The sequence below is a fragment of the Xyrauchen texanus genome, chromosome 2 (genome assembly GCF_025860055.1).
Source record: "Xyrauchen texanus isolate HMW12.3.18 chromosome 2, RBS_HiC_50CHRs, whole genome shotgun sequence".
Taxonomy (NCBI): domain Eukaryota; kingdom Metazoa; phylum Chordata; class Actinopteri; order Cypriniformes; family Catostomidae; genus Xyrauchen; species Xyrauchen texanus.
This window is the reverse complement of record NC_068277.1, coordinates 32,522,242-32,535,897: the sequence shown is the minus strand read 5'-3', so window position 1 is coordinate 32,535,897 and position 13,656 is coordinate 32,522,242. Positions and strand designations below refer to the sequence as shown.

The 13,656-nt window shown below is 37.5% G+C and overlaps 2 protein-coding genes across 5 annotated transcripts; one reads left to right on the top strand and one right to left on the bottom strand.

Moving 5' to 3' along the window:
- Positions 1–191: 191 nt before the first annotated feature.
- On the bottom strand, positions 192–9,277 carry LOC127658899 (lactase-like protein). 4 transcript variants are annotated; one of them, XM_052148482.1, is made up of 15 exons: positions 8,703–9,105; positions 8,322–8,488; positions 8,013–8,173; positions 7,847–7,934; positions 7,642–7,751; positions 7,389–7,517; positions 6,259–6,354; positions 6,039–6,093; positions 5,788–5,953; positions 5,352–5,622; positions 5,055–5,181; positions 2,618–2,817; positions 983–1,046; positions 730–803; positions 195–609 (listed from the first exon to the last, which is right to left on the bottom strand). In XM_052148482.1, exons 2-14 carry the CDS (start codon positions 8,470–8,472, stop codon positions 730–732), a joined length of 1,692 nt encoding a protein of 563 aa, XP_052004442.1. In that variant the 5' UTR covers positions 8,473–8,488; positions 8,703–9,105; the 3' UTR covers positions 195–609. The 4 variants fall into 4 exon arrangements, with proteins under 4 accessions (XP_052004425.1, XP_052004416.1, XP_052004442.1 ...); XM_052148473.1 differs by having other exon boundaries at positions 197–609; positions 700–803; XM_052148465.1 differs by lacking the exons at positions 730–803; positions 8,703–9,105 and adding an exon at positions 9,129–9,277 and having other exon boundaries at positions 192–609.
- A 1,012-nt stretch (positions 9,278–10,289) lies between these two features.
- Positions 10,290–12,917, top strand: LOC127658936 (gamma-crystallin N-A-like). The gene is made up of 6 exons (XM_052148520.1): positions 10,290–10,392; positions 10,859–10,907; positions 11,252–11,373; positions 12,000–12,135; positions 12,385–12,524; positions 12,648–12,917. Exons 1-6 carry the CDS (start codon positions 10,349–10,351, stop codon positions 12,778–12,780), a joined length of 624 nt encoding a protein of 207 aa, XP_052004480.1. The 5' UTR covers positions 10,290–10,348; the 3' UTR covers positions 12,781–12,917.
- The last annotated feature ends 739 nt before the right edge of the window (positions 12,918–13,656 follow it).

The following is a 13,656-nucleotide window of genomic DNA, read 5'->3' as shown; positions in this document are numbered from 1 at the left end:
AAATGAACTGCAGGGGTTCAAACTTTATTGAAAGCATAGCTCTCGTACATGTTTATCTTATATGCAATGTGTTCATTAGTAGTTTGAGGACTCAAAAAGGATTGGAGATGTTTTACCAACACATTTATGATCATATTTAATTTGTCTTGTGTTTTTGTCACAAATAGGCTACAAACATCATTGCTAATATGATTATAATATTGCTTTTAAAAACTTTCTGAAACTTTCTCTCCTCATATCAGACACCCAAATCTCAATTTATCCTCTTGAGTAATTTGAGCTGAGATGTTTAGATGGTCCAACAATTCAACACAGATGCACATTTGGACCATTTCTTTATTTGATATGACATGTAAACATGTAGTCTCTGCATGTCAATTATTTAATAATAGTATATTTAAATAATAAGAAATATCTAAATAATAAGAAAACGAGAAATGCTGTGGACACATCATGTGAAAAAATTTAGTCGATTAGCTGTGAAGCGTTCAATTTATATTCGTGTTCTCAGCAAAAACATGAGCAAAACCGCACTGAGGAGAATGCAGAAAGTGCACACAGTGGGGACAACAATCTCTGTGACCATCTCCATGTGGCTGATCAGTGGATCTGGGGGGGAAAATACAAGCACATCAGTGAAATCGAATATGGGATATGTTCAGGTAAAGCATAAAGTTGTGTGAAACAGAAAATACCAACCCCCAGAATACCAACATGTCAATCCTGTACCTAAACTTCATCATGCACAGGCCAAACCTTTGGCAAGCCTGCATGTTCCTTGTTTTCCTTGGATTTTCTTCTAGCTGGAAGGGCAAACAAAAGAAAATTCCTGTTAGAATCATAATTTTCCCTTCTCTGTATATTGCTCTTGATTACATGTATACAATGTAATTTGAGACAGAGTTTTCTTTTATTTGCCCCAGCTAGATCACAGCTGGTTATGCTGCCCAGTGGTGTGTGAAGTTAGCGACTGTTCACTAACCTGCCGCAAGGAGCTGGTTACTTGAGATGCATGTTTCCATTGACTTTCTTTTCCAGCTTTCAATCTGTGGTAAACATTATACATAAAACTTAACAACATAAAATTACATAAACTGAGACTTTCACTTACCTACTAATTTATTAGGTACACCTGTATACCTTCTTATTCATGCGATTATCTAATCAGCCAATTGTGTGACAGGAGTGTAACATATAAATCACGCAGATACGGGTCAGGAGCTTCAGTTAATGTTCACTCCAACCATCAGAATTGGGAAAAAATTTGATCTTAGTGACTTTGACCATGGCATGATTGTTGGAGTCAGATGGCTTGTTTGAGTATTTCTGTTTCTCCTGACCTCCTGGTTTTCACACACAGCAGTCTCTAGAGTGTATAGAGAATGGTGCAGAAAACAAGAAACATCCAATGAGCTGCAGTTCTGCGGAAGGAAATGCCTTGTTGATGAGAGAGGTCAGCGGAGAATGGCCAGATGAGTTGAAAGAAAGGCTACAGTCAGGGCTGAACTGGTAATCTGGCATACCGGGCATTGTCCCGGTGGGCCGATGCACTTTGGGGCTGATTAGGGGCGGACTGGCCATCGGGAGCACTGAGCGAAACATGCAGGGAAACGAAGCTTGATAAGCTGACAGTAGTGGTACCCGGAAGGGTAAAATCGGGTGAGAAATACTCAACCCAGCCCATCTGGCACAACAATCATACCACAGTCCAAATCACTGAGATCACATTTTTCCCCATTCTGATTGTTGATGTGAAAATTAACTGAAGCTCCTGACCCATACATGCGTTATTTATTACATAGCTGCCACATGATTGGCTGATTAGATAATCGCATGAATAAGTAGATGTACAGGTGTTCCTAATAAAGTAGCCGGTGAGTGTAAGTTTATAATAAGATGTTTTGACTCTGAAATGGATAGTTCTCCCAAAAAACTATCTTTCTATGACTTTCTATCTTCTGCAGAACACAAATTAAGATTTTTAGAAGAATATTTAAGCTCTGCAGGTCCTCACAATGCAAGTGAATGGTACCAAAAATTTGAGCACATATATATAATGGCAGTATGAAGTTAAACCACAAGACTCCAGTAGTTAAATCTATATCTTCTGAAGCAATATGAGTGAAAACAGATTCATATTTAAGAACCTTTCTCCCTGCCCAGTATGTGGCGATATGCACGAAGAATGTAAATCACCAAAAACAAAAGAAGAAGTGAAGTAAAATCTGAGATTGATAGTAAAAAAGGACTGGAATATCTGTTTCTCACCCACACCTTTTCATATCACTTCTGAAGATATGGATTTAACCACTGGAGTCTTATGGATATGCTGCCATTATTTACTTTTGGAGCTTCAAAGTTCTGGTCACCATTCACTTCCATTGTGAGGACCTACAGAGCTGAAATATCCTTTGAAAAATCTTTGCTTGTGTTCAGCAGAAGGAAGTTATTCACATCTCGGATGTCTTACGGATAAGTAAATTACGAGAGAATTTTCATTTTTGGGTGAACTATCTTTTTATACTTTTAATCACAAAACAGAGTAATGTTTTAATGTCTTGCTAAAGTCATAAAAATATGGATTTGTTCATATCACTGCCTAATTACAAAGCCATACCTCTCTTTGATTGGGGAAACCATTAGAGCTGATGATGCGTTTGTAATACTGAACTGAAGCTTTTGGGTAGCGTGGTTTATTTTTGCCTCCAAAGTCCACATAGTACAGGCCAAATCTCTCAGAGTAGCCTTCATCCCATTCAAACTTGTCCAGCAATGACCAAGCCGTGTAACCTTTCACATTCACTCCATCTTTAACCGCTGAATAAAAAAACAAAAAGAGGTTTCACTTAGTATTTGCATAGGGTTTATTTAACAAAGAGATGAAGAGCAATGAGCTTTGGGTTAGGCCTTTTTGCATTTTTTAGGGACTAAAAATGCAGAAGTCCTCATGCAGTCACATGGTCTTACCCACCAACACAGAAATCTGATATACGGGAATACATGCAAAACACAGAATACACTCACTGATCATTTTATAAGAACATCTGTACACCTAATTATTCATTCCATTATCTAATCAGCCAATGGTGTGGCATCAGTGCAATGCATAAAATCATTTGGTGATTTGGACAGTGGATGATTGAAGGTGCCAGACGTGCTGGTTTGAGTATTTCTGTAACTGCTGATCTCCTGGGATTTTCACACACAACAGTCTCTTGAGCAGTGTTTCCCAACCTTTTTTTTCCTGTCACAGCACACTTTTTAAAAATAAAAAAAATCCCACGGCACATCTCTATCTCACATAACCATTGTCAGTATTTTTCCTTTTCAAGAACTTGTTCATGTTTGTGGCATGTTTAGCCTACTCGTAATGCTTAAAATTCGGCAATGACATACAAGTCATGTACGCTATATAATCAGGACAAAGCTGACAAGAGCACTAATTGGGTAATAACAAACAACAACAAATTTGCATCTTTTCAAATTTGTAGATTTGTTCTGGGAAATGAATTCATGCAATGCCACCACAAATCAAATTTTGTATTTATTTTTTATTTGTATGTAGGCTATTCATTTACAGGGCGCCAGACTAACATATTTGAGTGTTGAATGAATGCCAAAGGGCATTAGAAAAGATTTTTCACAGAAGGAAAGTTCTATTGTATCCATATAATTTTAACTGTGGTATTTGCAACAGTAAGCTCATAGAAAGTAAAAATAAAACCATGATTAGCAGTAAGTAACCATAAAACAAATTATGGAATTTGTCATAAGAAAAACACATACAGCAATAACATTGCATTCCGTCACTATCCCGTCAAATTGATAAGTTCATGGTCAATATTTTGTAATATCTGTAATGTGTGGACTGAAAGCTTTACAATTTCTGTCAATTCATGGTGCAGATTTTTCCTTTATTTCTTTTCAATGCTTTTTAAAATGTTGGGGCCGTTTAATAAAATGTTTAACTAGTTTAATCATCGACATATTATGGGCTTTCATAGAGGTTTTAAACAAATAATCACTGCCGAATGCACGACCCCGCCTGTAATTGTCGCAGTGCTGTTTATGATGATCAGCGCGGCTGTGCGCTCGAGACCGGTCCACGTGTAGATGCATGACTCTGAGTTGATCTGTCCATTGAACCGCGCTGACTGATCCCGGTAGAACGCGTTCCTTTCGCGTTTGGAACGTTTGACATTTCTCATGCGTAACAAAAAAACAACAGCGCACAATCACAGAGTTGAGCAAATTTGTAATCGCACTAACACGACCTCTTGCTAAGTTTTATCGCAAAATTAGTCGCAGTCTGGAGCCCTGATTTATTTTTTTGGAATATTCTAAATTTCAACGGAACACCTGACAATCTTTCGGCACAATGGTTGGAAAAACTGCTCAAGAATTTACTCAGAATGGTGCGATAAACATGAAACATCCATTGAGCTGCAGTTCTGCGGACAGAAACACCTTGCTGATGAGAGAGGTCAAAGAAGAATGGTCAGACTGGTTCAAGCTGACAGAAAGTCTGCGGTAACTCAGATAATCACTCTGTACGATTGTAGTGACCAGTATAAAATCTCAGAATGCACAACACTTTGAATCTTGAGGCGGATGAGCTACAACAGCAGAAGACCACGTCTGGCACTTTATTAAGACCATAGTGTTACTAATAAAGTGCCCAGTGAGTGTATGAAATATATGTTTATTTATGGTGTTCACTGATATGAAAAATTACCATATTTGTACATACATCCAACATATGTCTCAAAATATATACATACAGTATATTTTTCAGAATACTTGTGAAATTATATTAAACAAATATTTGCTCAAATATATTAACTAATATATATATATATATATACAAGTATATTAAATATGTTCATATATGGCCATATTATCAGATTTCCGTGTTGGCAATAGTAAAAAAAAAAAAATCAAGCTCAGTAAATCGGCTTTGCATGTTGTAAATATTTTCCAACTGTGAATCAGGTTATATTATTAAATAAAACATTTAATGTTATAAGCCATAGATTTCTTAATTTGATTCTGACCTTTGAGCATTTCGTTGACATACTCCCTGAAGTACTGCATTCTCCAGTCATCACAAAGATCTGTGCACATCATCTTCTCCGATACGCCATTTCCTGTCACGTATATCATGTGGTCTCCATACTGTGTCTAAGAATAAAACAGAGATTTGCCAGAGAAGGCCAAAATTTTCCATTCTCGGTCAGACTGCTGGCCACATTTTAGAAATAGTTATTACTAAGTTATTTTACCAAAAACTTTTCAACTTGCCCAGACTTTTTTTGTTTGTTGCAGACACAGTGATGAATTCCCTGTAATACCTTCACAAAGTTGAGCAGACGGCGGAAGCCCCATGGCACAGAGTAGAGCCACTCTGATCCAGGGTCAGGCCAGCGTGGGTCCACCAGGTCAGCAAGGTCACGGTCAGTAAAGTAGCTGCTGCCATGGTTGAGGGGGAAATTCTTCTGTGTGATGTAGCGAGTAGTGAAGTGGCCGATGCCCAGAAAGTCACAGGTGCCTCTGATATAACTTTTCTCCTGAGGGCTGAAAATAGGCAGACGAGAGCTACTCAGGCCTTGCTGGGCACTCTTTCTACCTGCAGAAATAAAACAGAACAATATACATTTTTCAGTTGGCTACCACTCCAACTAAATGAGCATGCCAATGGCTGTTCAGCATACAACCTACTTGTTGTACGTAAAGGCAGTGCAATATATTTTAGTTTGCTTGGGTTTGAATTTATTTGTGGTTTGCTACTTGCCTATGTAGTCTTTCATTACTTGCGGATAGTCTCCATTAAAGAGTGGCGTGGCAAACCATCCCAGGTAGAACTGAACATATCTTTCAGCAGCATCTATATCTTGTTTGTTGGTGACATCTACTGGTTCTCCCCAGTCAGCAGACAGTGAGATGCCCACCATACCTGAAATTGAACAAACACTTATACCAGATTGGAAACTGTTTACTATGAAATAGCAAAAGCTGAGTTGAATATCTTGTTTGTCTACCTTTCTGCTTGTTTCGCCACTGGGCATCATATGTGTGCCAGACTTTAGCATGAGCCTGTTAGTATAACAGATATGCTGTAAATGAGTGACAATTTATCTCAGTTTATGTTTGAATTATACTACAGCAAATGCCAGTGGATTTCATTGATAAATTAGCATATTAATAAGTGGAATTTGTAGGTCAGTATGGCTATTGTGAGCTTTTTGATTATTTGATTACCTTAATGATATTGTGGGCAGCATTATAGGCTCCAGTACCTCTCAGCTTCAGTCCAGGAGCATGTTCCCCAGTTTCATAACCCTCTACTGCAACAGACTTTAAACATGGGATCTTTACTTGAAACATAGGACCAGCATAGCTAGTCACCAGCATGGGGTGCTGATGTTCCCACCAGGCTTTTTAGCTATTTTAATGGGATAGTTCATTAGAAAATAAAAATTCTCTCATCTTCATTTATATCTTCATGCCATTTAAGATGTGTATGACTTTCTTTCTTCTGCTGAACAAACACAAACAAAGATTTTTAGAAGAATATCTCAGCTCTGTAGATCCTCACAATGCAAGTGAACAGTGATCAGGCCTTTAAAGCGCCAAAAAGGAGATAAAGTCAGCATAAAAGTAATCCATCAGACTCCAGTTGTTTAATCAATGTCTTCTGAAGTGATCCAGTTGATTTTGGATGAGAACATACCAAAATATAACACATTTTTCAGTCTACTGTAGATCTTGCCATTGCAGTCTCTGGGCACAATCATGATTTCAAGCTCAATTACACTTCATAGTGCTTGATGCAAATGCAGAGCTTAATCTTGAAATCATAGGGACTGCTGTAAAGATGTACATGTATTTTGGTCTGTTTTCACCTGCAACCAACTGGATCACTTCAGAAGACATTGATTAAACAACTGGAGTATTATGGATTATGTTTTTGGAGCTTCAAAGGCCTGATCACTGTTCACTTGCATTGTTTGGACCTACAGAGCTGAAATATTCTTCTGAAAAACATTGTTTGTGTTCAGTAGAAGACAGACAGTCATACACACCTAAGATAGTATGAGGGTGAGTAAATGTTAAGAGAATTCCATTTTTTGGGTGAACTATCCCTTTAACCAGATATGTTTTGCTGGTAAATAGCATGTCTAGACAAGCACTAAACCAACATTAATTCACATGAAAATTAATTCTGGTCTTTTCAGAAGGATAGTTTGACATTGCTTTTTAAACCAGATGATAATTAAACTGACTATGACAAAGTCAATAATGAGCAATTGCATTTGCATTAAAATTAATTTGTTGACTGGACATTTGTAAAAGTGGATAATTAATTTTTTATTTTTTACAGTTCTTACCCAAGGATTGTTGAAGGTGATCCAGTGTTTGACTCGGTTGCCAAATCTCTCAAAGCACAGGTTGGCAAAATTATTAAAGTAGTTGACCATGCTTGCATTTTGCCAACCTCCATATTTCTCCTCCAGAACCTGCACACAATTAAAAAAATAAGTTATCCATAGTTTTTCAAATAGTTGTTTACTCTACCAAACTAATTTCTGAGTTTGAGACAATTCAGTGTCATTGTCATTTCCTGTGGGAATTGTATTTTACCTGTGGTAAGTCCCAGTGGTAGAGCGTCACAATTGGTGTGATCCTGTTCTCCAGAAGCATATTAATCAGGTTACCATAGTGCTCTATCCCTTTCTCATTAATGTATTCAGCTAAAAGATAATCAGAGAAACGTTTAGGTAATGGCTTTTGTAAGATATTACAAGATAAATATTTGATTAATTGTGCCACTAATCATTTTAATTACTCTTAATGCCACTGGGCAGAATCCTTGGCCAGGAGATGGAAAAGAGATAGTGGTTCAGCTTCATGTCTTTCATCAGTGAGATATCATCCTAAAACATACATTGAAAAACTATCTTAGAACCCAAGCTTACTCTTACAAAATTCATGTCATCAGTAAATCATAGTACCTTGACTTTGTAGTAGCCTTCACAGGATGAGTCACCCGTGTCATTCAGGTGAATGTTCCCTTTCTTATGGGAAAACACATCCCAGATGCTCTTTCCTTTTCCATCTCTGTCCCATGCTCCTTCTGTTTGATATGCTGAGCTGCCAGCGCCCCAAGAGAATCCTGAAAATTCATGCATACACACTGTACTATTTTAATTTAGACCGGATAGACTACACCTCAACTTTTTTTAAGCATATTCTTTCTGCGCAGTCACTTAATAGTTTACTACAGATAGATATACAGTAGATATACAGATTGTTTTTTTTACCTGAAGGAAATGTGCCATAGTAAAATGATCCCTTTTCATTTTTGGTCCAATCAAAATCTTCACTTGCACAGATGCACAGTGCCAACAGCAGAATCTGACATACCCTCAACACACTGTGTTGTGCCATCCTCTTATTTTCATAGGGGTCCATTTTTCACCAGTTATACCTGCACAGATAAAACCGACTCACTTTACTTACGTTCACAAAGGTAAAACTGAATCACCTCTGAAGATCTTATGGACCCAATAGTTCATTCTGCTCAAACAGCAAATCACAATATTTTAGAGTTATTTTTTTTGTTATGTATATTCTTAAATAGTGAAAATACATAAACTTTATTTTTACATTCTTTTTTGCCATTTCTAAAAGCAGAAGCATACTTAGAGTGGTCAACTTCCAAAGTATTCAGAGCCGATGCAGATCAAAGGTGCATCCCAAAATAAAAAGCTCTCTCAATTCACATGCAATCAGCCAAAAATGCAAAAAAAAGTGAATACATTTTTCAAACACAGAAGTTAGTGCTCATTTAAGCCAGCTATAAGACAGACTGACACAAAATGATATCAGAGACAAAAAAAAAGCCAGTTTGTCAAGAGCTGCCAATATAAAAGACATCTCAAAAAATGTTATCCTGAAGAGAGGAGATTTAAGTTTCGGTCTGAAGGAGAGAGGATGAGAAGATGATAAAATCGCTCCCTTCTAGTTGCAGGAACAAGCAGATTTGCCCAGTCTCTTGTCTCTCTCTCCCTCCTCTCACCCTCTCTCTCTTCATCTAGGTTTGCACTCAAGCACATATACATGTATACCTGCTCCAGGCCTCACAATTGTCTTGACTGGACTTCAGTCAACCTCACAAAGCTGCCCAGTGCCACTGTGCCACGGGCAAAAAACAGCATCGAAGCATCTAGTTGATTCAAGCTCCATTCAGGAGCTGTGTGGCCCACACACAGACCAAATACCTCCTATTCAAATTCAATGGGCGGAGAGGGGAAAAGTGCTGCTCCTATCATGTTTTATAGAATTGGAGATTTGACACTGTAAGCAAAGTTAATGATGGTTAGTGTGATCCATTTGTATTTTGACCCTGGTGGGGCCACTACAAGTTTATAATATAAGAAAAAAAGGTCAAAATGTTTACGTTACTCCAACCAACAGCATTTCTTTACCAATTCTGTATACTTACTAATAAAGTATGGACACATTTCTCTTATGTAAATTACCTTGTGTATCTTGAGTTTCAACAAAACATTTCAGAGATATTTCACTCCCAGAAGATAATTTACGAATGTATTTGTAATGTATGTAATGTTTATTATAGTTCTTAAATGTTACAGTGAGTGACAGTCTACAGTTAGTTAAGAAAATGCAGATATAATTCATATGCAACCTGTTTCTAGCACATTTTCCTTTTTTATAAACAGAGATAATCTTTACATGATAAGTAAACTATTTTAATCAGACCAATATTATATAAACCCATAGTTGGTTACAACTACATAGATCGCCTCAAAGTACATGTGTGGCTCTGTGTCCACAGAAACCTTCGTTGTGAGTGAGACATGCTTTCAAACAATTTTCTGTAGCTGCCTCAATTCAAACATGAATACAGTTACAGCATGCAAAATGCATTGTAATCGAACTGTGAAGAAATGCTGAATTGTTTCAAAAAGTGTTGGCACTGCACTTTCTTTAACTGTATGTGTGTCTGTATGCTGTTATGCTTGTGAATGTGAAAAGGCAGAATTGTTCAATGTATATTCTTTTATCATGTGCATATCATGTGTCTTCTCTTGCATGTTGTATGAATGTATGTGTGTTTGCTTTTGTATATGTAGTCCATTTGAGATTCTGTTTGCACGTATAGCTAAAGGGTTTGACAAAAACATAGCATACTGTATGTGTTTAGCATATCAATACAGGGAATACTACAGAGAGAGCAGCAGAGAGAATATGAGCATTCTAGCACTCCCTGTTTCTATGTACATGCTGTATTTAAGGACCAAATTAGTGGCCACCACGAGCTGACATGAACATCTTTACTAAAGTCCCCGGACTAGCCCAACAAACCAGGTATGTTAGCAGTGCATTTGGAAAGGGAATCATCACCAAATATTCTGGTTTGAGTTTTTCAACCAAATCTACACCTCCTATAGGAGGACTGTATTTATCATTGCAGATATAAGTCATTTGAAAGTGTTAAAATTCAGACCAACGTCAGATTTGGTAAAGGGAATGAATGTGTATTTCAGATTACATTCATACGGTTAGGACAGCCCTGAAACAGAGTGAAAACTAACATACTGTTTTGTTTCAATTTGTTCCACATGCATTTACTTTTATGGAACAAGGAAAATTAAACTTTAATTTTAATGTTTGATCATTCTGTTGGAAAGAAAAACATCCACTCCAAACAGTTCATACGGCCAATTTACTGGCCTCTTTCATGCCATATTTATAGAAATTTGCTTGATTGTAAAAATGTTCCTGTGTTCTCTGTGGAAAAATGTACTAAGAGTATTTTTACTATTTTCCATAGCAAGCTGGGGTCTGTGCTCCAACGTGCCTTCTACGGGTCTAGTGGGAGGGTGAGAGCTTGTTTCTTACAGTAATACCTCCTGCAGGGAATTTGGTGCTGATTAACTGCATTTAAGTTTTAAGGAATTTTGTATTCTCTGTTTGCTACTTTATTGGTTAAGACTGTTCATTTTGAGTTTTGCTCCTTAAACAGTCTAATGGTGCTCTTGGGAAAGCCATTAGGAAAGTATTATATAGTACAAGAAAAAGTAATTATTTCTTTAGTTCAGAGTCTAGTTTATGCTCAAAACTTTTGATTTTCTTTTAAATCACATTGTCTTAATAAAATTTTTTTAATGAAACCAAAAATGGCATATACTCAAGTGTTACGTGATATTGCTTTGTGTTTTGTCAGGTGACCCTTTTCGAGCAGAGGAATTTTGCTGGTCGACGACTGGACCTGAGCTCTGACTGTCAGAAGTTGAGTGAGAAAAACTTTCCTGACAAATGCAACTCTGTGCAGGTTGAGAGTGGAGCGTGAGTTCATATCAGTTTTGTCTCACAACACAGAACACCTTATTTAAAGTTGCACTCAGTATTTTATCATTTTTTGTTTAGTGCTAAACTTTCATACAGAAAGAAATATTACTAGTAGAATTATATATATATGTGTGTGTGTGTGTGTGTGTGTGTGTGTGTGTGTGTGTGTGTGTGTGTTAAAAATGACAAGATGAAGACTAATCATATCAGTCTTACAATGAAAAAGCTTCCTTATTTTACATATGAAGCTGGGTGCACATTCATGAGCTCTGCCACGTTGAGATCATATGAGTAGCCGAATATTATTTGCTTTTTACACCCTCAATAATCCCCTGCAATTGGCCGCTTTCATTATCGGAATAAATGAATCATGACTCACTGTATTTTTACAATGACATTGGTAACTGAGAACTTTACATGGTGGTGCATTTACGCCTAGGGTGGCAACTTTAACATTGATAAATTTAACATTAATAATTACTTCACATTGATTTCAAACTATACAAAAATTTACTCAATAATTTATTTTTCCATATAATGACATTTTGCAAATTCAAGCCCACTCAAGAACGCTTTAGATTTCAACTGTTCTTAGATTTTCAACTGTGTGTGTTCATGTGTAGATGGGTTGGATATGAACATGAGAACTTCCGAGGGCGTCAGTACCTGTGGGACATGTCTGAAAGGGGGGAGTACAACTGTACTGAAAAGTGGTGTGCTCAGAGTGACCACATCTCATCTGTTCGTGCTGTGAAACAAGTGAGCCATAAACACATATTGTATTTAATAATACTAAAGAAATTAAAAGGCACCATTCTCAACTTCAATCACATAAAAAACAAAAAAAGTCTTGACAATCTGTGAAATTTCTACCGGTAGCAAATTTTCTGACATATGTGACTGGCATGTTCCCAATTCCTGATATTTGAGAAAATCATGTATATCTATGAACATATCTATATCCAATGTAAATGTTTCACCTCTTTTTGTTTTTGTTTGGTGGGCTAGGACAACAACACTTCTCATGCACAGCTGTTTGAGAGGGCCGGTTTCTCTGGCAAGAAGACAGAGCTCCATGATGACATCCCCAATCTGATGAGCCGTCACAGCCTTAACAGAGCATCCTCTATCAGAGTAATGGGCGGAACGTGAGTACAAGCTTACTTATGCCAGTGTGTTCTATATAAACTCAATTTTTTGTGCATATCTGTGCAAGAGTTATTCTTACATCAGTGACTGACTGCTCCTCCTTTCTTTCTCTGTGACCACAGCTGGGTGGTGTACCAGGAGCCTAACTACAGAGGAGCACACTACGTCCTTGAAAAGAAGGACTACAACAACTTCTCTGACTGGGGTGCCCAAAACAGCACTGTTGGCTCAATTCGCCGTGTCCGCTTTGGCTAAATGAAATCTCCTGAAACATACACTCATCTGTCTGCTCTTTATACAAACAATATGCCAGCTATAAATAAAACAAACCCAACAGAAAAAAAATATTTTAGTAATAAACTGATGTAAAAGACAAATATTGTTGTTTGTGCTTACATTTTCTAACTGGAAATACTAGTTTATCCGGTATGACAACAGCACAGGAACACTTAATGTGCAAGAATATGTGTTGTGATGCCCTCTGGTGGTGAATGCTACATAATGCGCATTTGAGTTTCTGTCAGAACACCCACCATTTTGAGATAATAACCTCACACTGCTCCAGGATCAGTTTGATCCAATAACTTTAGTCATTATTGAGAATGGAAAACAGGTTCGAAATAAACGACTGATTCCATGGTACTGGTTACTCTCAATCATGGACTACAGGAGGATTTTCCACAGTAAATGCATACTGTCCCATAACATGCACATCAGTGAGACCACATTTCCTGTAATAAATAAATAAAAATGTGTTCTCCTGCTCTAATGGGATGCATCAGTAAACATGAGATGTTAATAGGAACTGTGAGCTCACGGCTTTGCCTGCTCTTCTATGATGTAAATCTCTTAAAGAGCAGCTGTGGAGCTCATCGGTGTATATTTGAGCATATGTTGAGGAATTCACATGGGCTTGAGCACAGAGTTAGACTTAGAGACACATGCTGCCGTGCTCTCTAAAGGCCAGAGAGGTATTTCTTTGGGCCGTGGGAGCAGCAGTTGCTGTGCCCCTGTTGGACTGATGACATTGTGCTACATCTCTCTCGCTGTCACCACAGCAGCCTGGAAGAACAGAGCCCACTGATGCCTTTTACCTTCAGAAACAGTGGAGGAATAGAAAGAAATCAATTG

Excerpts from the sequence above, each read along its gene's own strand:
- LOC127658899 (XM_052148465.1), bottom strand. The coding sequence starts at position 8,472 with ATGGACCCCTATGAAAATAAGAGGATGGCACAACACAGTGTGTTGAGG. Across the intron at positions 6,094-6,258 it reads CTGCCCACAATATCATTAAG|GCTCATGCTAAAGTCTGGCA; the intron begins GTAATCAAATAA and ends TTATACTAACAG. Across the intron at positions 5,954-6,038 it reads GTGGCGAAACAAGCAGAAAG|GTATGGTGGGCATCTCACTG; the intron begins GTAGACAAACAA and ends GTTCAATTTCAG.
- LOC127658936 (XM_052148520.1), top strand. The coding sequence starts at position 10,349 with ATGAACATCTTTACTAAAGTCCCCGGACTAGCCCAACAAACCAG. Across the intron at positions 12,136-12,384 it reads CTGTTCGTGCTGTGAAACAA|GACAACAACACTTCTCATGC; the intron begins GTGAGCCATAAA and ends TTGGTGGGCTAG. Across the intron at positions 12,525-12,647 it reads ATCAGAGTAATGGGCGGAAC|CTGGGTGGTGTACCAGGAGC; the intron begins GTGAGTACAAGC and ends CTGTGACCACAG.